Source organism: Oncorhynchus masou, chromosome 30 (genome assembly GCF_036934945.1).
Source record: "Oncorhynchus masou masou isolate Uvic2021 chromosome 30, UVic_Omas_1.1, whole genome shotgun sequence".
In the NCBI taxonomy this organism is placed as follows: Eukaryota; Metazoa; Chordata; class Actinopteri; order Salmoniformes; family Salmonidae; genus Oncorhynchus; species Oncorhynchus masou.
This window is the reverse complement of record NC_088241.1, coordinates 59,745,935-59,770,422: the sequence shown is the minus strand read 5'-3', so window position 1 is coordinate 59,770,422 and position 24,488 is coordinate 59,745,935. Positions and strand designations below refer to the sequence as shown.

Here is a 24,488-nt window from a genome sequence, read left to right as displayed (position 1 = left end):
AGTTTCATCACTGAATTGATCACTTCCCTGTTCACAGGGAACGGAGAGCAAAGCAAACTGGATGCAGAAAATTGTGATAAATGAACAGCCACAACAAGACTCTCCTTCAGGGCCTATTTGACAACCATTCCAGCGTCCTAATGGTCAATAACCCAGTATTACAACCCCATTAACCCTCTCCTCCTAACCACTCTAAGTACTGTCAGTGGGAGTACAGGCCTGCACACCAAGAGGCAAAACAACACTTTTATCAATCTCCTCTGCTGCCTCCTCTGCTGTCCTCCTCTGCTGTGAAAGTTTACTCATTCACAAATGCATTATTAACACTTTGCTGTCCTTAATTGCTGTGTTTTTTCCTCCTCTCCCTCTGCACCTCCCCCTCTGCTTTTAAATGCAAATAAATTCCTCCTCTGAAATCCCATCCTCCTCTCCTCTGCCTACTCTGTCCTGTCCTCCTCCTCTGCTGTCCTCTCTCTCCTCTCTGCTGTCCTCTCCTGTCCCCTCTGCTGTCCCCTCCTCCTCTGCTCTGCTGTCCTCCTCCTCTGCTGTCCTCTCCTCCTCTGCTGTCCTCTCCTCCTCTGCTGTCCTCCTCTGCTGTCCTCCTCTGCTGTCCTCTCCTCCTCTGCTGTCCTCTCCTCCTCTGCTGTCCTCCTCTCCTCTGCTGTCCTCCTCTCCTCTGCTGTCCTCTCCTCCTCTGCTGTCCTCTCCTCCTCCTCTCCTCTGCTGTCCTCTCCTCCTCTGCTGTCCTCTCCTCCTCTGCTGTCCTCCTCTGCTGTCCTCTCCTCCTCTGCTGTCCTCTCCTCTGCTGTCCTCTCCTCCTCTGCTGTCCTCTCCTCCTCTGCTGTCCTCTCCTCCTCTGCTGTCCTCTCCTCCTCTGCTGTCTTCCTCTCCTCTACTGTCCTCCTCTCCTCTGCTGTCCTCTCCTCCTCTGCTGTCTTCCTCTCCTCTACTGTCCTCTCCTCTGCTGTCCTCCTCCTCTGCTGTCCCCTCCTCCTCTGCTGTCCTCCTCCTCTGCTGTCCTCCTCTCCTCTGCTGTCCTCTCCTCCTCTGCTGTCCTCTCCTCCTCTGCTGTCCTCTCCTCCTCTGCTGTCCTCCTCTGCTGTCCTCCTCTGCTGTCCTCCTGTCCTCTGCTGTCCTCCTCTGCTGTCCTCTCCTCCTCTGCTGTCCTCCTCTGCTGTCCTCCTCTGCTGTCCTCTCCTCCTCTGCTGTCCTCCCCTCCTCTGCTGTCCTCCCCTCCTCTGCTGTCCTCCCCTCCTCTGCTGTCCTCTGCTCTCAAGCTCAGGCCATTAGATAATGAATGGCATCTAATTGGAGAGAGACTAGCCAGGGGGGGCTACAGTCGAGGGAGGTGGAGAGGGGGTTGAGATGAGGCTCGTCTCGCCTTCTGGTGTTGCCCCTCTAATGGAGGTCTGGGCGAGGAGAGGAGCAGGGTGTTTTCCTCCTCTACTACTAACAGGGTGCTGTGGGGACTGTAGGGCAGAGCCTCGTGGTACAGCTGTGTTGTAGTGTATTTGGAGACAGTTTTCCCACAAAGAAGATCAGTGTGGCCTCTACTAAGGATCTCTCTTCTGAGAAGAAGAGGGGATAAAGGAGGAGAGACTGAAAACAACATTTCTCATTCTCCTCAGTCCTCTACCCTCAGTTCAGAACAGGGTGCCTCAGAGAAAGGCCAACATACTCTGAGGCAGAGTGAAAACCTCATTCAATACTAACCCCAGCAGTTAGACCTAAGTGGAAATATAGGTGTTCACATGTTAGCTTAAGACAATATTTCTATTCCTAGATTCTAACTGATCCAAATGATTCCAACTAAATTACTGCTAGCTATTCCAGCAACATCCCAGTATCTCGTTAAGTACTGGCAACGTGCCATATTGTAATTTCTGGCTCCATTGTCATCAAGCAGTTCTAGTAGAAACCAGTCTCTTCTCCTCTCCCCAGTCTCACAGACTCACAGCACCCTCTGAGTTGTTTTAAATATTCAGCACACCCCACAGTTTAATCTGTCGTCTCCTCAATAATGCACCAAGCCACACAAGTGCATTTTGCTGTCATAAAACACAGGGGGATTTAAGCATAAGCCCCAAGTCACTTTCCCCTGAATATTCATGCACTGTTGCTGTGTTTGTTTGTTCCACGTTTGTAAGACGAGCGAAGGCAAAGCCTTTTCTGACACCTCCTGCTTCTCTCCTCCTTGTTGTGTGTCTCTGTCGGTCTCTGTCGGTCTCTGTGTGTCTCTGTGTGTCTCTGTGTCTCTCTGTCGGTCTCTCTGTCGGTCTCTCTGTCGATCTCTCTGTGTGTGACTCTCTCTGTCGGTCTCTCTGAGTGTCTCTCTGTGTGTCTCTTTCTGCGTCTCTGCCTCTCTCTGACTCTCTCTGACTCTGTGACTCTCTCTGTTGGTCTCTCTGGGTGTCTCTTTTTGTGTCTCTGTGACTCTCTCTGTGACTCTCTCTGTCGGTCTCTCTGGGTGTGTCTCTTTCTGTGTCTCTGTGACTCTCTCTCTCGGTCTCTCTGGGTGTCTCTTTGTGTCTTTCTGTAACTCTCTCTCTCTGTCTCTCTCTCTCTCTCTCTCTCTGTCTCTCTGTGTGTGTCTCTGTGTGTGTCTCTCTGTGTGTCTCTCTGTGTGTCTCTCTGTGTGTCTCTCTGTCTCTCTGTCTGTCTCTCTGTGTGTCTCTCTGTGTGTCTCTCTGTGTGTCTCTCTTTCTGTGTCTCTGTAACTCTGTCTCTTTCTGTGTCTCTCTTTCTGTGTCTCTCTTTCTGTGTGTCTATGTCTCTCTCTCTTTCTGTATGTCTCTCTGCGTCTCTGTCTCTCTCTGCGTCTCTGTCTCTCTCTGCGTCTCTCTCTCTCTGCGTCTCTCTTTCTGTGTCTCTCTATCTGTGTCTCTCTTTCTGTGTGTCTCTCTTTCTGTGTCTCTCTTTCTGTGTGTCTCTGTCTCTCTCTCTGTCTCTCTGTGTGTCTCTCTTCTGTATGTCTCTGTCTCTCTTTCTGTGTCTCTCTGTGTGTCTCTCTTTCTGTGTGTCTCTCTGTGTCTCTCTTTCTGTGTGTCTCTCTTTCTGTGTGTCTCTCTCTGTGTGTCTCTCTGCGTCTCTGTCTCTCTCTGCGTCTCTGTCACTCTGTGTGTCTCTGTCACTCTGTGTGTCTCTGTCACTCTGTGTGTCTCTGTCACTCTGTGTGTCTCTGTCACTCTGTGTGTCTCTGTCAGTGTCTCTCTCTGTCAGTGTCTCTCTCTGTCAGTGTCTCTCTCTCTGACAGTATTCAATTCAATTCAATTCAAGGGGCTTTATTGGCATGGGAAACATGTGTTAACATTGCCAAAGCAAGTAAGGTAAACAATAAAAATTAACAGTAGACATCACACATACAGAAGTTTCAAAACAATAAAGACATTACAAATGTCATATTATATATATATATATATATATATATACACAGTGTTTTTACAATGTACAAATGGTAAAGGACACAAGATAAGATAAATAAGCATAGATATGGGTTGTATTTACAATGGTGTTTGTTCTTCACTGGTTGCCCTTTTCTCGTGGCAACAGGTCACAAGTCTTGCTGCTCTGATGGCACACTGGAATTTCACCCAGTAGATATGGGAGTGTTTCAAAATTGGATTTGTTTTCGAATTCTTTGTGGATCTGTGTAATCTGAGGGAAATATGTCTCACTAATATGGTCATACATTGGGCAGGAGGTTAGGAAGTGCAGCTCAGTTTCCACCTCATTTTGTGGGCAGTGAGCACATAGCCTGTCTTCTCTTGAGAGCCATGTCTGCCTACGGAGGCCTTTCTCAATAGCAAGGCTATGCTCGCTGAGTCTGTACATAGTCAAAGCTTTCCTTAATTTTGGGTCAGTCACAGTGGTCAGGTATTCTGCCGCTGTGTACTCTCTGTGTAGGGCCAAATAGCATTCTAGTTTGCTCTGCTTTTTTGTTAATTCTTTCCAATGTGTCAAGTAATTATGTTTTTGTTTTCTCATGATTTGGTTGGGTCTAATTGTGCTGCTGTCATGGTGCTCTGTAGGGTGTGTTTGTGAACAGAGCCCCAGGACCAGCTTGCTTAGGGGACTCTTCTCCAGGTTCATCTCTCTGTAGGTGATGGCTTTGTTGTGGAAGGTTTGGGAATCGCTTCCTTTTAGGTGGTTATAGAATTTAACAGCTCTTTTCTGGATTTTGATAATTAGTGGGTATCGGCCTAATTCTGCTCTGCATGCATTATTTGGTGTTCTACGTTGTACACTGAGGATATTTTTGCAGAATTCTGCGTGCAGAGTCTCAATTTGGTGTTTGTCCCATTTTGTGAAGTCTTGGTTGGTGAGCGGACCCCAGACCTCACAACCATAAAGGGCAATGGGCTCTATGACTGATTCAAGTATTTTTAGCCAAATCCTAATTGGTATGTTGAAATTTATGTTCCTTTTGATGGCATAGAATGCCCTTCTTGCCTTGTCTCTCAGATCGTTCACAGCTTTGTGGAAGTTACCTGTGGCGCTGATGTTTAGGCCAAGGTATGTATAGTTTTTTGTGTGCTCTAGGGCAACAGTGTCGAGATGGAATTTGTATTTGTGGTCCTGGTGACTGGACCTTTTTTGGAACACCATTATTTTGGTCTTACTGAGATTTACTGTCAGGGCCCAGGTCTGACAGAATCTGTGCATAAGATCTAGGTGCTGCTGTAGGCCCTCCTTGGTTGGTGACAGTATCTCGTAGGCCCTCCTTGGTTGGTGACAGTATCTCTCTCTCTGACAGTATCTCTCTCCCTCTCGCTCTCTGTCTGTGTCTCTTGCTCTCTGTCTGTGTCTCTTGCTCTCTGTCTGTGTCTCTCGCTCTCTGTCTGTGTCTCTCGCTCTCTGTCTGTATCTCTCACTCTCTCTTACAGTGTCTGTCTGTCTGTCTGCCTGTCTGCCTGTCTGCCTGTCTGCCTGTCTGTCTCTTTCTCTTTTCTACCCTCGGCCCTCTTGTCTCTGGTTGTCTGTCTGACATGCCTGGGCGTACATTCTGCCAACAACTCTTTCTCTCTCCCGGACTCTCTCTCCGGACTCTCTCTCTCTCGGACTCTCTCTCTCGGACTCTCTCCCGGACTCTCTCTCTCGGACTCTCTCTCTCTCTCTCTCTCGGACTCTCTCTCGGACTCTCTCTCTCTCTCTCGGACTCTCTCTCTCTCTCTGACTCTCTCTCTCTGACTCTCTCTCTGACTCTCTCTCTCTCTCTCTCTCTCTCTGACTCTCTCTGACTCTCTCTCTCTCTCGGACTCTCTCTCTCTGTCTCGGACTCTCTCTGTCTCGGACTCGCTCGCTCTCTCTGCTCTGATCAGATTGGGACAACCTAAACCTTTTTAAGAGGCAGCGGTCCCTACACAGCCCTGACAGCTAATATGTCGACTGTTTTTATTTATTTTATTTGAGAACTAATGCCTCTCTTTTGCTCTCTTTTTCCCTCTCTTTCTCGTTCTCTCTTTTTTTCTCCCCTCGCAGGAGACCAAAATCGATTGTGTACGAGTGGCCACTAAAGGTAGGACTGGTGCCTGTTGGCCGAAAGTAATCTTACCACTGTTGATTGAAGTGTGTTTCCCCTCACACACACACACACACACACGCACACAAGGATTGTTTTGGCTCGACCACAGGACTATAGTGCTGTACACAGCTTTTCTAATCTGCTACTCATGCTTTTCAAAAATGAATGTTTGCTCTTTGGCCGCTCACCTTTCTCTCCCTCTGTCAGTTTGATAGTGTGTGCTTGTGTAAAGTGTTAACAGTCATAAGCATTGAGCTGTGTCCTATTGACAATCACTTTTAAGTAAACAACAATAGCAAATTAGGTCAAATATAAACTTAAATTGCACTTAAAAAAAAAAAGAACTTTGAACTTGGAGTCAAGTATAATTGTTTGTCTTGTTTCTAAGTGAACCCCAAAATGTCCACCAAAATAAATGAAGTCACTATTTCACTCTAAAGTGTGTTGTAGTTTGATATGCCGTGTATAGTGCTACTAGCCCGTAGGCCTTATGACTGAGCTAGGCTAGCTAAAAGGCACACACTCAAACTCTCACAAACCATTACCCCCCAACACAGGAAATGTCGAACAATCGTAGAAAAGGGGAAGCATTTTAATTTGCCGCAGATGGTCAGAGTTTTCTGGCCCAGAAATCTGAAATATTTGCATATTAGCATCCAGCGGAGGTGTTACAAGCTGCGGCCTCCTCTTTTCTCTACGCATTAGTGTGCCGCCGATCAGCAGTGTAACTGTGTACAGATGGTAGATCATCTATTTTCCTTACTACATGCCTTCTCTCTCTCTCTCTTACGGTGCCAAGACTGGGCTATAATGCTATATGCTAATGAGCACTAGTTCCTGTGTTGTTTCCAATCCTTTTTAGCCACAGACGCTAAGCATGTTTGAATTTAGAATCCCCCTCTTGCCCATCATAGATTATGAAAGGACTGTTTTGATGTTTCTTTTTTTCTTTTTCGTTATAGTTTATGGCGGTTAATCAGATTTTATTGGACCTGAGCGTTGGCGCATTAAAGTAGCATCTGCTAATAGGTTCAGCAGCTCTCGGGGTACCTGCCAGTCATAGCGGTGGCAGCCAATCAGATCCCCAGAGGGGGCTGTGGTGCGGGACAAACTGCTCATACAGAAGGCCATAACCATGACAGTGAGAGAGCCTGAACTGAATATTGAGGATTTTAGTGGCTCTAGCAGAATGTTTATATTCAGTCTCATATCTCTAGAATGGCTCCCTCAGGTTTGTATGAAATTCCTGTGTTAGTTCCCTCCCTGCTGTTCACGAGTACACAACACAAACAAGTCATTAACCAAGCTTCTGGGATGATTACTAATGTATGGAAACATAACCGTTACAAAACCAATGCCAAGCTTGTGAACTTTCTGCAACTTTCTGTTCCTCCCTGAGAGAAGCATCTCTCTCCCTCCTACCGTTTCTCTGCTCTGTGTGATTAAGGATGTTTTCCTGTTTGCCTGAGTCTCTTGGCTTCAACCTTGCCCTCTTCTTCTCCTTCTCCCTCTACTTCCTGCATGTTGGCCTGGAACAACTTGTTATTTTGCCTTAGCCGCCATAATCGTGACACAGCTCACCACTCCCTACATACGCATCGCCCCCGCGGCTGGCGACAACCAACTAACAGGTCAGACCACCACTACAACTTCCCAGCTCTCTCCTCGTGTGTGTGTGTGTGTGTGTGTGTGTGTGTGTGTGTGTGTGTGTGTGTGTGTGTGTGTGTGTGTGTGTGTGTGTGTGTGTGTGTGTGTGTGTGTGTGTGTGTGTGTGTGCCATGATTGATGATTCATAATGTATGTCTGTTTGTGCATTCTAATGTTTTCTAACATCTGTTTGTTACATTTTGTAGCGTGTGTCTCTTTAAGTCTTAACAAGATGTACCCTGCCATGTTTGAGAGACGGTCAAGGGTTAACTAGGTTACCAGATATCTTCCACTTTGTATTTGTACCTGCCATTTGGTCAGTATTTATCCTATTCATATCTAACAGATAGTGTGACATGGGTTTTGGTACCTTGAACACCTGGTTGTGTTGAAAAAACATAGAATGTGCTCATTTTCATTCAAGGCAGATGTAGGAGTTGTGAGGGGGGATCATTACAGGCCTCTGCAGCGAGCATGAAACCGAGAAGCTGCACACTCTGGCATGCACGACAAAGTCGTCCTGCTCAACCTGCTGTCAGAAAATTACATTAAAATATTTACCAGGCAGGCGCGGCTTCAAAGGAAGGTGACATCTTTCCTCCTTCTGTTTATACAAGAAGCCAAATGATTCTACCCAGTCAGACACTGTGAAATATGTAACCATGGACGTTGTAGGCTTGTTACAGGTCATGGGGAACGAATATGATTTTTTGAGGGGAAGAAAAGGGAACATTATGTGGATGCTGGGAAAGACATGTATGTTCAAAACTTTGGACTTGAGTACAAATTGTGTTGCAAATTTGCAACATAGTTTGACACTTACAATTTTCAGGTTTCAAGTTATGAAACTAAACCAACTGCTACCAGTTCAACTCCAGTTTACATTTTCTAAAAAATGAGTCAGAAACGTCTCGTTTTAATACAACATGGACAACAAAGTGTAGATAGGAGTGACCTGGCAGGGGTCGTTAAATATCAGCATGTGTTTTATTTACACATGATAAATGTACGCAGTGGAGGCCGCTGTGTGTTGTTAACCAGCTCTTGTGGTGTTTCAGGCCCCAACGTTTACACACCCTCCCACACAGAGTTACAGAGGAACACCCTATCCCCCAAAGCACCTCGCATAGTTTGAGTTTGACATGAAACGGCCTCCCTGAAAGCCCGAAAGCTTCACTCCCTTCTTCAAAGCCGGAGATATCTGCCGTTTAAACTTAAAAAGCACCAGTGTTTTATGCCTCTTGGGGCATTCAGTTTGCTTTTGACCCATAAACAGAGATGTCAAGGAGAGGATTTGAAGTAGAAAAGCTTGGCGTGAAAGTAAATGGCTAGAAAGTCCAAAACAGCTGGAGATGTTTTGACGTTTCACGAACAAACTGGAGATACCAAGGGAGTCAAGCTGACCTTGACTGTTCAGTCTTTTAGCATGGGAATATATTTGAAACTTCTGATCACATGTGAACACCCAATGTTTTCTGTATTTTTGCCCACGCAAGGTTTACCTTATAGGAGCCAGAAGTCCTCCTTACTGCTTTCCTTGAAGGCCTTTTCCTCACCTCCTAAACCCCTCAATAGCGCTCTGGTTATCCAGAGAGCTATATCTAGTGTTATTCACATTTATATGGAATAACTGATCAACTGAGAGACTGCCTGCCTGGTAGGTCAATGCTAATGACTGTCTGTCCCCCTTTTCACTCAACATTGAAGGTCGGCAGGTAGCCTAGCAGTTAGGTCGTTGGGTTTGAATACCTGAGCCAACAAGATGAAAAAAATCTGTCTGTGCCCTTGACTCTAATTGCTCCAGGTTCAGTGTTGGTAATGGCTGACCCTGACTGTGACACTCCCCCTCAGAGAGTCTCGGGGAGAGTTGGGATATGTAAAAAAACACATTTCAATAGGACAAATATGAGCACCCAACAGATTGTTATCGTCCAAGGACATGGTCAACCTTGGTATGGAACCTGGAGGGAAGTCACCCTCTCTCTCCTGGGCCCTCTGTACTCCAAGCCTCTCCTCTCTCCCTTCATTTCACACAGACTCACCCTTCGGAGTAAAACTAATTGTTACCGTGGAATAAGCCACCCGTTTGTTAGCCCCCCTATCCGTCACAGCGGTAACAACGATAGTGATGGATGTTGTCACCCTTTGATTGAAGTAGTGGGGGAGGCGGGGAGGAATAGATTGGGGGGCCGGGGGAAATTGAACGACGTGTCCTGACTATTCTTCATCCCAAACTCATTTAGCGTGAGGAAATGGATAGTTCATCAGGCCGCGGGTTGACGTTCCATCACATTATACGGTAAACAGGAGAGCAGTAGGCTCCCTCTCTCTCTCTCTCTCTCTCTCCTCTCTCTCTCTCTCTCTCTCTCTCTCTCTCTCCTCTACCTCGGTCTATCCTGCTCTCCCCCTTTCACCTCGGTCTATCCTGCTCTCCCCTTTCATCTCTCTCTCTCTCTCTCCTCTCCCTCTCCTGCTCTCCCCTTTCATCTCTCTCTCCCTCTCTCCTCTATCCTGCTCTCCCCCTTACATCTCTCTCTCCCTCTCTCCTCTACCTCGGTCTATCCTGCTCTCCCCCTTTCATCTCTCTCTCTCTCTCTCTCTATCTCTCTCTCCCTCTCTCCTCTACCTCGGTCTATCCTGCTCTCCCCCTTTCATCTCTCTCTCCCTCTCTCCTCTACCTCGGTCTATCCTGCTCTCCCCCTTTCATCTCTCTCTCCTCTACCTCGGTCTATCCTGCTCTCCCCTTTCATCTCTCTCTCTCTCTCTCTCTCCCCCTTTCATCTCTCTCTCTCTCTCTCTCTCCTCTTGTTCGTTTCTCTCTCCTTCTCCATCTCTCCCTTCCTCAGAGGGGAAGGTCCCAGTACTAGTGAAACAGTGGCTCTTCTGCGACGCTGCGAGGGGCCTGGTTATCTCATTGGAACAGATTTGAAATGTCTTGGCCCTCGGTGTGATCACCCGCCACTGCCTGCTTTGGGAATAAATTGCTCCCTAGCAAGTATCCCCCCTTTGTGTGCTGCCGCTCACCACACTACAGAACATGACCCAGATTTGAATATCCAAACGCAACAGAGGCAACGTGCTCGAGCTTTGGGTCGCCCGAAGACAATGGGTGTGTAAAAAGGGACAGTTAATGAGTTTATCTGGAACTCTCAGGTGCAGGAGCTGAGGCGAGGGCAAATTACTGCTTCATATGAGGATTGGGGGGAAGAAAGTAGTTCATAAACACAGAATGCCAGGAGGGAGGCTGGAGGACAGACGAGGGAAAGGGAAAGCATGGCTGAAGTGTAGAGCAGCTGTGGAAGCCAGAGAGAACATGCAGCTGTGAACTTCACCGTCGTCAGTCAAAAATCAGTTTCATCACATGGAATTAAATGTAACATGGATAGAGGCCTGCTTAGCATAGTATGAACTGTCACACAGTAAGGCATCAGTATTCCAAGGTTGGTCTTTTCCTGCCATATGGAAAACGGATTGTACGTTGCTGGAGTTTTCCAACTCCTAACCACAGAGTTAGACCACCCGGTAGACTTGAAGACAGCGTTGTCGTAATGAACTATAACAACAGTGTAGGAATTCCCCTTCTCATTTAAAACCTTTCCCTATGGTCTTACATCGTCAACGCTTCACTGGTAACGGGTGTTGTCTTAACCCTGCATGAGTCCTTGATGAGAAAGAAGTGAATGACGTGACAACCCTAATGATGATGATGATGATGACATGGATCCAAAATGGCCGCCCGGTGACGGTTTGTAACCCATTGTCTTTGACCACCAGGGACTGCGACTAGAAAGCCTGACGCGGTGGAGCCGGAGAAGCAGACGGACCACACAGTGAAGATTGCCGGGGTCATCGCTGGTATCCTCCTCTTCGTCATAATCTTCCTCGGCGTGGTGCTGGTCATGAAGAAAAGGTCAGACTCCCAAACTGTCTTTGTACTGTCTCCTATATGGTACAGATGCAGCCACTAAAAATAGCATTTCCACGGTCTGTGTCATTTCTGTACAGACAATTTGTGTGTGCAATTAGTGTACAACTTTTTAGAGTCTTCAATTCTATACTATGTGTTGCTGTCTACATTAGAGCCCTTTGTCAACACATCAAGAGTTGGTGTATTGAAAGAAGGTTTGAATGTTTCCATGCTCCCTGAGGTCCAGCGTTACCCTGATGCTGTAGATTAACAGGAGACCTGTGTGCATCGTGTAATTACATGAAAGGCCAAATCAAATGAATTCCCTCTGATTGTCCCTTCACCTTCAAAACCCCCTGCATCGTCAACGTCAAGGCGAAATTGTTTATTTCATGACACTGATAAGCACCATTTAAAACTGTTTAATGGCACTGCTATACGGTATGCATTGAAATATTCATACCCCCCCCCCATGCACTAAAACAAATGCCACTGTATTAATGACCTCGGTAATGGGAATAGGAAAATATTTCAGGGGCTTATCTTGTGGCAGGAAAAACTAGCAAAGATAAGAGGGAAAAAATGTATGAAAGCACTATTTGTTTTCAAAGAGCCAGAGATGCCTGTGGCTGTGTAGCTGCAGGCTAGTTTACATTAGCCCTAGTCCAATGCAAGAGGGAGAGGGGGGAGGGGGGGAAAGAGGGAGGGGGGGAAAGAGGGAGGGGGGGGAAAGAGGGGGGGGGGAGAGGGAGGGGGGAGAGGGAGAGGGGGGAGGGGAGAAAAAGGTGGTGAATACTACACAGCAGCCTCAGGAACTGATGCTGAGCAGATAGACTAACGGATGCTGAGCAGATAGACTAACGGATGCTGAGCAGATAGACTAACGGATGCTGAGCAGATAGACTAACGGATGCTGAGCAGATAGACTAACGGATGCTGAGCAGATAGACTAACGGATGCTGAGCAGATAGACTAACGGATGCTGAGCAGATAGACTAACGGATGCTGAGCAGATAGACTAACGGATGCTGAGCAGATAGACTAACGGATGCTGAGCAGATAGACTAACGGATGCTGAGCAGATAGACTAACGGATGCTGAGCAGATAGACTAACGGATGCTGAGCAGATAGACTAACGGATGCTGAGGAGACAAACTTCCTCTAGCGCAATGGGAGTTTCGGCAGATGTCTCTGGGGTCTAAGCTCTACCCTGCTCTCAGTATCTAGAGCCCTCAAACTTTACTCCTCATCTAATCAGGGACTGATTTAGACCTGGGACACCAGGTGGGTGCAATTAATTATCAGATAGAACAGGAAACCAACAGGCTTGAAAGTTGTAATAGTAGAATGCACAAGTTGCAATTTCTAAATTGGGTAGTGAATCATCAGTTCCGCTTGTCATGTCAGTCATTACATACTGTAGAGAGATATTTATAACAGAAATGTCCAGATCAGCTAGCCCATGTCAGCTCGTGTTTTTTTAGCCTCTAGATTTTGTTGTAATGTTTGAGTCACTCAAATATCACATGAATACACATTATACATGGCAAAAATTATCCATGGCGCACAGGATGTTCCCCAATGCTGGACTGGGGCCTGAGTGAAAACATTTCAGAACCTCAGATCTGAAGGGTCGTAAAGTGGTTTCATACTGTACAGTTGTCAGTATAGCAGTTGATCTGTATTTCAATCCAATGACTTCATTAAATCATGATGACCTTCATGATGATGACCTTCATGATGATGACCTTCATGATGATGACCTTCATGATGATGACCTTCATGATGATGACCTTCATGATTTATTAACTGTTTTCCATTTCAGCCATTCAGGGAATCAGGGACCAAACCACTTCAGCAATGGTTTAGTTGTGTCTTTCATGGTCACACAGTGTATGTGTAAGAACATGTAGAGGCTTGTGTCTCAGAGTAATAACTAGTGTCAACATTTGTGTTGTTTTTGTTATTTCTGCCCAATGTTCTAGTTTGTTGTTCCTTCTTGGATTGTCAAACAGTACATGTGTAAGAGAGGAGAGGAATACGTTTATGAATATTAAAGCCACTGCTGTTGTACAAACATGTTATTCCAGCCAGTTCCTGATAAACTTGCTCTCTAAATACAGCTCCAATGAGCTTCCTCCCCTGTCCTCTTCTTGCACTCGCCCACTCTCCAATAACACTACAGCCCACGTATCATCTCAATAACAACCTATCACCTTCACTAAGGCGCAGGCTGGCCTTTGTTGTCATGGCCTGGAGGCAACTCTGCAGAATGGTCACTAGCTGGCACAGCCACAAAGTCATAAAATATGTTTTGAAGCCTAATCTTAACCATACTGCTAACCTTAATACCTAACCATAACCTGAAATTAAAACCAAAAAGCTCATATTTGTTTTCCTACATTTTTAAGATATTACCAATTTTGACTTTGCAGCTGGCCCATCTAGCGGAAATCGCTCTGTTCTTCCTCCAGGGCAAGACTCATGACAATAAACGTCAACCTTCCACTAATGCACTATGTTACCCACAATTCTCTCCTGCAACACCTGCACACCTGACTTGCCAATCAACAGGTCACTCCGCCCACCCACTATAACTGAATGTTGTAACTCTGTGGGCCCTCACCCTCTACCCCTCCACGCATGACGTTGTACCTCCAAGCAACCACCTTGCCCTCACAGTCGTACTTGTAAAAAACGTCACTTTATGCCTCCATATCGTGTTTTTTTGGGGGGGGGTTTCATTTCTATATATTTTTCTCCAGTACATTAATATTTTTCCTTTTCCTTTCCTTCCATTCCATTTCCCCTCCTGTCCCCCACCACTGCTTATATCCTACCACCACCCCACTGGGCAGAAGAACCTATCACTCCTACACTTACTACCTGTAAGTAACCCACTTTGTGACTGAAAACGCTTAGTGCCATGCTTTCTCGATCTGCGACACCGCCTTTATTTACCATGCATGAAACATCTTGGTGACTTTTCTCTCCTTTCAAACTGCCAGCCGGGGCTTAATTGGTCTAACATTGGCTAGCAGTTAACATCTAGCAGCTAATGGCTAGCAGCTGATGTAAGCTAACGGCTAGCAGCTAACGTAAGCTAATGGCTAATCTACTCACCTCAAGATCCAATTTGAAATCCAATTGCCAATATCAAAGTGGAATTGCAAACATTTTGACCAGATCATTTATAAATAATGGGTAACATATATAATTGGTCTAAATTCATTGAAAAACTGACACTCAAATGAGGCAAAATGCTTCTTTCTAAATTATGACGACGTTCCAGCCAATGCTGTAGTTTGAAAGGGGACCTTGATCAGTCACTACTATTATAAAACAGTTAGAAAACCTATAGACGTAGATACTACTATATTTGTCCATAAACATAAAAAATGGAGAACTCCGTTTTCTCCTTGTATTGTGCTTTCTAGAGTATTTTGTGCTTTATTGACTAAGAGGGAAACTGTGTTCTCTGTAACCCGAGTAGCATTGCTCCATTGGAATGGCCAACTAACCAGTCCCATTTTCAGAATAGCTGCGCAGGCGTGAGACAATGAGAGGGGGTCAGTTTTGTGTCCAACTCGCCTCTTGGCCTAACCCTGTTCCAGAATCCACCTCAACAGGTCAACTCCCATGATCCTCTCTGTCCGTGGTCATGTCGGTGCTGCTCATTTTTCCATTTCTTCTCCGTGTTTTAGATCAGTTGTTTTTGCAAGGCACTGTTGACACCATGTAAATTCCTCATCTGTACCCTGGTACGGTGGTGCTAAAAGCCTACTGTGATGGTGACAGCAGCTTTGTGTATGATGCTATGCACTCTGTGTATGATGCTATGCACTCTGTGTATGATGCTATGCACTCTGTGTATGATGCTATGCACTCTGTGTATGATGCTATGCACTCTGTGTATGATGCTATGCACTCTGTGTATGATGCTATGCACTCTGTGTATGATGCTATGCACTCTGTGTATGATGCTATGCACTCTGTGTATGATGCTATGCACTCTGTGTGGTGGAAAAGGAGCAAAGGAGGGCTGTAGTATTGTGTATTACAGCTATGCATTTTTAAACAGTACATACTTTCTACAACGCGTTTTGTCAAAACAAGCATTGTGATTGGTTGAGATGCGTTCCAAGCCATGCATTTTAAGCCGTCCTAAAACATAAAAGCCATTTACCCCAGGAGATGCCTTGGGTCAACTATGTCAGTTGGTTTACTATTTCCAACTCTGTTTATTATTCAGTTCATTTGCTTTGATTGAAAACACGCAATCGATCAACAAATGATGTGATTCCGGGAAGAAACAGTTATTTGAGAGACAAAAAGGATGGCATTCATGAAGGAATGTAAGCTGGCTGCAGTGTGACCTGCTTGTTTTCAATAGAGGGGTGAAAGCTCCGCAGAAGAACCCCTGGCTTGGATTTGAATAAGAGCCTGCTAAATGTCCATAGGGAGAGAACACACACAGTGCCTTTGGAAAGTATTCAGACCCCTTGACTTTTTCCACATTTTGTTACTTTACAGCCTTATTCTAAAATGAAGAAGAAAAAAAAACTCCGCAATCGACACATAATGACAGTGAATAACAGGTTTTATACATTTTTGCTAATTTATTAGAAATAAAAAAACATACTTATTTACATAAGTATTCAGACTCTTCGCTTTGAGACTCGAAATTGAGGTCAGGTGCATCCTGTTTCCATTGATCATCTATGAGATGTTTCCACAACTTGATTTGAGTCCACCTGTGGTAAATTCAATTGATTGGACATGATTTGGAAAGCCCGACACCTGTCTAAGGTCCCACTGTTAACAGTGAAAGTCAGAGCAGAAACCAAGCCATGAGGTCGAAGAAATTGTCCGTAGAGCTCCGAGACAGGATTGTGCCGAGGCACAGATCTGGGGAAGGGTACCAAAACATTTCTGCAGCATTGAAGGTCCCCAAGAACACAGTGGCCTCCATCATTCTTAAATGGAATAAGTTTGGAACCTCCAAGACTCTTCCTAGAGCTGGCCACCGGGCCAAACTGAGCAATTGGGGGAGAAAGGGCTTTGGTCAGGGAGGTGACAAAGAACAAAGTCACTCTGTCAGAGCTCCAGAGTTCCTCTGTGGAGATGGGAGAACCTTCCAGATTGACAACCATCTCTGCAGCACTCCACCAATCAGGCCGTGTGGTAGAGTGGCCACACGGAAGCCATTCCTTGGTAAAAGGCAGATGACTGCCCGCTTGGAATTTGCCAAAAGGCACCTTAAGACTTTGACCATGAGAAACAAGATTCTCTGGTCAAATGAAACCAAGATTGAACTCTTAGGTGTCAAGTCTGGAGGAAACCTTGCACCATCCCTACGGTGAAGCTTGGTGGTGGCAGCATCATGCTACAAGGATGTTTTTCAGGGAATGGGAGTCTAGTCAGGATCGAGGCAAAGATGAACTCCAGAGCACTTCTGACCTCAGACTGGGGCAAAGGTTCACCTTCTAACAGGACAAAGAACCTAAGCACACAGCCAAGACAATGCAGGAGTGGCTTTGGGACAAGTCTCAATGTCCTTGAGTGGCCCAGCCAGAGCCCGGAATTGAACCCAATAGAACATCTCTGAAGAGACCTGAAAATAGCTGTGCAGTAACGCTCCCCATCCAACCTGACAGAGCTTGAGAGGATCTGAGAAGAATGGGAGAAACTCCCCAAATACAGGTGTGCCAAGCTTGTAGCGTCATACCCAAGAAGAATCAAGGCTGTAATCGCTGCCAAAGGTGCTTCAACAAAGTACTGAGTAAAGGGTCTGAATATTTATGTAAATGTGATATTAAGCTTGTTGCTTGGATTTCTAAAGGAGATTTTTCTTGGTGACTTCAAGAAAATGCTGTTTGGTTTGTTATTAACTGTCTCTTAGAGGGATGAGTGGGATTCTTAGAGAAAGTTGTGGTGCTCTGTGACTTTTGTGGAATCTGACATTTCTCTTTCTACTTTCTGTCCCTCGTGTTCTCTCACTTCCTCCCCTTATCTATTTCTCTCCCTATATCTGGTTCTCTAAACTCCCCTCATGCTCTTCCCCTCTCTCTCCGTCTTCCTCCCTCTCCCCCTCTCTCTCCTTGGCCGTTTAAGGAGGAGTAATATGGTAAACGGTGTGAGATTATGCCTCTCAGTTTGCGTCAGGGCCGCCGAGCCAAGCTCATGTTTAACAGCGAGTCGCTTGCCACTCGCCTCAAATTGAGCAGTCACACACACCCGGCGCTCTAATGAAATATTGAATGCAGTTTGTCTTTGATCCAACGCGCCATGTGCCAATTATAGCAGAGAGGGCAGAACAGGTGGAGGCAGGGGAGAAGGAAAGAGAACAAGAGGTCTCTGAGGAGAGATAGATGGAGGCAATTCACCATTACCTACCAAGCCCTCCTCCTTCCCTGTATCCTTGCAGTATATAAAGTTGTACTTCATTTTATACTCGCTAACTCCAAAGGTAGGCCAAGGTCTGTCCAGTTTTTAAATTAGCGTTACTAATGGTCCATTTCTCCATTGGGATACATTGAAGTGAAACAGATCAGGTAGTAAATGGTACAGTCTATGATACTTTGTTCAAATGGACTGCTATGAGGTAGAAGTGTTGTATTAGATTGGGTAAGAGCTATAAGGTAAAGAGCACTACGGTCTCCTATAGCCTGAAGGCCTCTCAAGTTCTACATCCCAGCTGAGCTAAATGCTGAGTTTCGGCTTCCCAAATGTCACCCAATTCCCTATATAGTGCACAACGTTTAGTAAAACATTTTGCGCTAAATATGTGACATGGGTGTCATTTGGGATGCAACCTGGCTGCGTGACTAATGCAGAACCGCCCAGATCCCTCCATTATTTCCCTGGAAGCCTTGTCTGAAGGCAAAACATCTTGATAAAACAAGAGGGGTAATTGCCTGGGATGAAGGATGAGCTGAGTGGGACGCTTCCTCTCCATCTTCCCTCCCCGGCACTTCTTTCTTTCTCGCACACTCCTATACGCATGCACACACACACACACACACACACACACACACACACACACACACACACACACACACACACACACACACACACTGAGAGACAGAATGTGTAAGCACTTCCAAGGGAATCCAGAGAGAAGGGCCCCTTACACTGTGTATAAGACAGTAGTTTAGGAATTGTTAGTTAGATTACTTGTTGGTTATTACTGCATTGTCGGAACTAGAAGCACAAGCATTTCGCTACACTCGCATTAACATTTGCTAACCATGTGTATGTGACAAATAAAATTTGATTTGATTTGATTTTTAATACTGTGAGCTTAAAGCAGCCAGGTGGGGCCCTGCCGCCGTGTGAACAAAACCTTAATTAAATCCTACAAGGAAGGTTTCACGCAGAACAAGAATCAAATTAATTACAACAATGGAATGCACATTTGTCTGGCTGACAGGCACTGTCATTCCGAAGAAGAGCAAGGAATTTGGAGAAAGGAGGAGGTGGTGGTAAGAGGGAAGATGAGAAGACCATTTGGTCTGTTGGGAGACTCGACAAGGTTGTCCTTTAACTCCCTTTGTTATTAGGGTAACGGGTCATTATTGAACGTTAGCACCCAGCCAGCACGCGCCGCAAATAAGCCGTCCTCTCTGATGCTTGTTACATGAGAGGCGGTAGCACTTGCACGCCGCGGCCCTAATAAAGGTGTACACACACACACACACACACACACTCCTAGCCCTGTTTGTGTGCTAATGGTCGGCGTACACAGACACGGTCTTCACCTCACCACAGTTTACATTCGCGTCACCCTGCGATATGTTAATGGCACTAGTCTCCCGCTTCTCATTCGATTAGCATACATAACCCCTAAAGTGCAGGTGTCTCATGAACGGCGTGGTAAGTAATGTTGCCAAATCTCCTAAGCAGCTCATTGGAGTGTATAATGTGATTATAGAATAGCATCTAAGTACTGTTCTGTGTTCAGGTTCTCAATAGAACATTCACATTATATAATCTGACTAGAGGAACTGGAGTAGGATGGAAAACGGGGACACGTTGTTTGCCTGTTAAAGCCACCGTTTTTCCACGGCCTTAATGAAATGGGTGACTGTTTACAGTTTGATGGCATCAGCAGCCAGTTACTACACCCAACAGTTACTACACCCAACTGCCATTGTATCAGGGGTCGAGGGTCGTTCAGTTGGGTCGTTGTGGAGCACGCTTTTGTGTTGTGGCTCCGGGGCTAATGAAGGCCCGATGTCACACGGGCTCTTTCTCTTGGGAATAAAGGATGTGCCGCCAACACTTGTGACCCTCAGGGTTTAAACTCTGGTAAACGGTGTCGTGGGTGATTGGAACATTTCTAAGAGCTCCCGGTCTTAATTCAGCTCTGCCTCCAGAGTCAATTCAGACTAGATTCATTTGGTTTGGGAGCCCAAAAAAGCTCTTCTCTTTGTGTCGTTGATTTGATCAGGGGTGTTACTGGATCAGCCTCTTGTCTGATGTCGCCATTTGTAAGTGGAAGTCAAAGTGCAGATCCAAGTACAAGTAAGAAATTACTGCTCAAGCCATGAACATAAAGCCTTTGATTCGGCGACTACGTTTCCCATTAATTTTGTGTGTTAGGCTACCGTAGGGGGAGAGCTTGCCATTCAGTTAGGTGTTTTCATTTATCTTTCTCTCTCTCACGCTCTCTCACGTACATTTTTGGGGGTTGGCGTGTTTTTCCCCGGTTATCTCTGAAGACTTTATTGGTTTTTGTTGATTTTCAGCTAGGCAATTACTGTAGCGACACTGTACATTACAAGTTGTCTTTCTCTCCAATTTTCCAGGCTTTGAGTTCCTTCTCAGTAACCTTGGTTTTCCAGTTGGTTGGATGGAATGAATAGAAAAACATACCTTATAGCTGAATTCTAGCTAACATAGTACTAATGTTACACTGTAACAAGCGTCCAATCATATCTACAGTGCCTTGCGAAAGTATTCGGCCCCGTTGAACTTTGCGACCTTTTGCCACATTTCAGGCTTCAAACATAAAGATATAAAACTGTATTTTTTTTGTGAAGAATCAACAACAAGTGGGACACAATCATGAAGTGGAACGACATTTATTGGATATTTCAAACTTTTTTAACAAATCAAAAACTGAAAAATTGGGCGTGCAAAATTATTCAGCCCCCTTAAGTTAATACTTTCGCAAGGCACTGTATGTGCTTGTAGAAGTGCATTTCCATTTTTTTTGTATGAAAAGAGACATTTCCTTTTCCATCAGTGACCCGACATACTGTAAATGAAAAGGGTGTATAGCATGTATCTATCTGTAACATGGAAACATACTCTACACTTCTGTCTAGATAGATGCATGCGTCTTCTCAAATGGACTTGATGGAACCAAACATGCTTTATGATCTGAGTGGAAGCAGCTCGAAATATTAAGAAGTAACATGTTTCATGATTCTACATGAAGGAATGGCAAAAGAGTTCCGTCTTCAGAGTCCCTGGTCAAACATCATTAGGTTTAGTGGTATGTTTTATTTTTCAGTGACTTGTTGGTACAAGAGAGAGTACATAAATATGTCTGGTAATAAAGTGCTAGACCAGCCTGTTATTTCGACGGTTGGATAGAGCCCTGGGGTGTCAACAGCTAATCCCCACGCCAGCCTGCTGTTTATACAATGAATTCCACTAGCTGGCTCTTATGTCTATGTACGAATTGTTTCGAATGTAGCCTAGATCTCTTGTCATGGTCTGACAGTTTCTCTACATGGTTGAATGAATTTGCCTTCACCGAGGTACACTAGCTAGCCAGTGAGGAGGATAGCTAGTCTCGTCTCAGTCTGTCTCTCTCTGTGTGTGTACAGCTCATGTGGAGGCTTCCTCCCAGCATCACCTGCAACACTGTCATTAAACTGTCTGAGTGGTGCGGCTTAGTATTTCCCCTCTCCCCCGCACACTGTCCCTCCCCTCACGCACCAACAGATCACAGAAACCATCAGGCAGACGTGCTGTTATTTATTCATTTATAAAGACCAATTAAAATAGCAAATGGAGCCGTCTCAGTCAAATCCTTTATAGGTCAGCGTTACGGGTATGGGCTGTGTTTTTATTTATTTTCTGGTATCGTAGAGAAATCAAATCAAATGTTATTTGTCACATACACACGGTTAGCAGATGTTAATGCGAGTGTAGCGAAATGCTTGTGCTTCTAGTTCCGACAGAGCAGTAATAACCAACGAGTAATCTAGCTAATGAATGTGGAGGATTCATTGAGGTCAGGAATGCTCCAGTTCCTTTAGTACAACATGTAAATGTGCATTCTTGCAGTGCATTCGGAATGAGGTTTTGATTTTGGCTTTGAACAACCAGTTGGTTATGATCAAATAGGATAGCCACACAAATCAGGGCGTGTCTTGATGTTTTTGTTGCCCAGTAGAATGTGTAATAGTGAGGAATCAGGACCCCAACTGTACACTCGCTGTGAAACCTAGGATGCTGTTAACCTTCACGTTCAGCAGAGTTGAGGTCTTGTGCTCTTCCCTTCCTCCTTTCCATTCCTCCATGTTTCCATGTGACAGATGAGATCTTTTCCAGTGAACCCGCTCTTCTTTGAGGTGATGCTCCTCTCTCTCTCCCCTCTCTCTCACTCTCTCACTCTCTCCCTCTCTCCCTCTCTCTCTCACTCTCTCCCTCTCTCTCTCACTCTCTCCCTCTCTCTCTCACTCTTCCTCTCTCTCACTCTTCCTCTCTCCCTCTCTCTCACTCTCTCTCTCTCCCTCTTCCTCTCTCTCTCACTCTTCCTCTCTCTCTCACTCTCTCCCTCTCTCTCAATCTCTCCATCTCTCTCTCTTTCCCTTTCTGCGCTGGCTGACACCTCGTCAGTAGCCCCAAGGCTCTCATTCTGATGCGCTTCCTACATGATCAGCCCTACATACAAATACATGTGTTTGTCCCCTGGAGAATCTAGAACAGTCCCACTCTGTTTTACCATGGGATTTCATGAGCTGTGTCAAGTGTAGACGACAGTCCGCAACGATTCAAACTGTTAAGCGTTGATAGTCCTAGTCATATGTAAAACATATTTATGCAGCGTTTGGCAACGTGCATCTCCAACATTCTATTATAGATGCATTGCTCAACTGAATAATGAGATGATGGTGCACTGCATTATTGTTCCATGTTAAAGACATGGCAGCTTATTGTAATGGACTCAATGTATTGTAATATGGTGAATTATATGGACTTGTTAAGGCAAGATTCATGAAATAGGAATTTACGAGTACAAAACGCTTGTTGAACAATTACATAATTCTATTCTAATTCTATTTATTCTTTGTGTGGGATTTTCTTTTTTCCAAATGTCATTAAAAATCTGCTTGATATTCACATTGTTGCAACGTACCTGTTGCACTCCTCTCTGTACCCGTTGTGAGGTTGTAGTGGCAGAAAGGAGAATCCAGCTTTGTGAAAGGGGTATCAGTGTTATTTTAACGAGAGACTACAGTGTCTTCAACGTTTTGACACCCCTTGACTTTTCCCACATTTTGTTACAGCCTGTAACACAATACCCCATTAATCAACTCGGGAGTAAAAATATGCTAAGTTACATGGACTCCCTCTGTGTGTAATAATAGGGTTTAACATGAAATGACGACCTCATCTCTGTACCCCACACACACACAATTATCTGTAAGGTCCCTCAGTTGAGCAGTTAATTTCAAACACAAATTCAACCACAAAGACCAGGGAGGTTTTATAATGGGGCAAATCCAATTCAACACATTACTGAGTACCACTCTCCATATTTTCAATCATAGTGGTGGCTGCATCATGTCATGGGTATGCTTGTAATCGTTAAGGATTGGGGAGTTTTTCAGGATAAAAAAATAAATGGAATAGAGCACATGCAAAATCCTAGGAAAACCTAGTTCAGCATGTTTTCCACCAGACTCTGGGAGATGAATTCACCTTTCAGCAGGACAAAAACAAGGCCAAATCTACACCGGAGTTGGTTACCAAGAAGATGGTGAATGTTCCTGAGTGGCACAGTTACGGTTTAGACTTTAATCTACTTAAAATTCTATGTTAAGACCTGAACATAGTTGTTTAGCAATGATCAACAACCAACTTGACAGAGCTTGGAGAATTTTGAAAAGAATAATGGGCAAATGTTACACAATCCCGGTGTGGAAAGCTCTTAGGGATTTACCCAGAAAGATTCACAGCTATAAATGCGACCAAAGGTTATTCTAACATGTATTGATTGACTCATGCGGTTGAATCTAATCAAGATATATCAGTGTTAATAAAATGTTCTTCCACTTTGACAGAGTATTTTGTGTAGATCGTTGACAAAAAAAATACAAATAAATTTTAATCCCACTTTGTAACGCAACAAAATGTGTAAAAGGTCAAGGGGTGTGAATACTTTCTGAAGTCACTGTAAATATCTCTAATCAAAGGCTACTATATGAAAGGATATATTTCCAAGTCCCACTGCTTTTGTTCACTCCCAGTCGCTGTCATTCTTTAATGATATTATGAATCCCTGATAAGCGCCTTAAGAGGACATTTACCTCGCAGGTCACACACTGCTCCGTCTGTGGTTTCATGGCTCTCTGATAATGGAGAGACATTACAGGCCACCTCCAGCAGGTCTCTGTCCACAGCCGCTGGGCCTCACCACTGGTCCTCCAGAGCCCCCACTGCCAACCATTAAGATTTATCTTGGCAAAACGACGACTAGAATGGGTTTTATGCAGCGCTCTCTCTGCCTGTTGCCTTGGACAGAATGCCTCGCTCCAGTGTAGGGTACCGTTCTCCTCCACCTCCTCATTGTTGCCTAGGGCCATCAGTGACCAACACGGTAGCAGCCTTTATCCTTTTATTTATCTGTCTGGGCACGGAGGGGAAGAAATGTATTCTCTCTCTTTAACACTAGAACCGCCATTGGCCAACGGCCACTGACGTGTGATATTATACATTTAAAAAACATCTCCTTCCCACTTTTCAGAAATGTTTGTATTTTATATTGCTCATTTGTCGGAATTTAGATTTAGATCACAAACTGAAAATAGCATTTTTTACATAAAAAAACAACAACCTATTCCCAACCAAACGGTCAAGATAATGCACTGTAGGACATTGATACCCAGCTAGGCACTAATGCGTCTCTATCTCCTCACTGAATGAATGACAAATGGATGAATGGGGGATAACTGTGCTTGTTACTTCACAATTGAATTTAAATTAGGCCTAACTGAATGATGAGTTTGAAGAGGTTAATTTAATTTAGAAAGACAATTGTGTAATGACGAGTTTGTTATGATTTTTATCAGCTTTGGCACTCGGTCAAATAATTTGCCTTGCAGGTTGATTATCATTTTAATTTTATTTTACATTTAATAAGCTGTTTTATTTAGAACTCTAACTCATGT

General features: G+C 44.9%; 1 protein-coding gene across 7 annotated transcripts in view; it reads left to right on the top strand.

Moving 5' to 3' along the window:
• LOC135522887 (receptor-type tyrosine-protein phosphatase mu-like) overlaps positions 1-24,488 on the top strand; it is a 313,769-nt gene that overhangs the window by 221,549 nt on the left and 67,732 nt on the right. For 3 of the 7 annotated variants that reach the window (XM_064949556.1, XM_064949553.1, XM_064949552.1), the window contains exons 13-15: positions 5,479-5,515; positions 10,943-11,078; positions 13,935-13,964. In XM_064949556.1, coding sequence (XP_064805628.1) covers positions 5,479-5,515; positions 10,943-11,078; positions 13,935-13,964 — 203 coding nt within the window. Of the gene's footprint in view, positions 1-5,478; positions 5,516-7,077; positions 7,153-10,942; positions 11,079-13,934; positions 13,965-24,488 lie in introns of all 7 variants that reach the window. The other 4 variants (XM_064949557.1, XM_064949559.1, XM_064949554.1 and 1 more) reach the window with 2 other exon arrangements.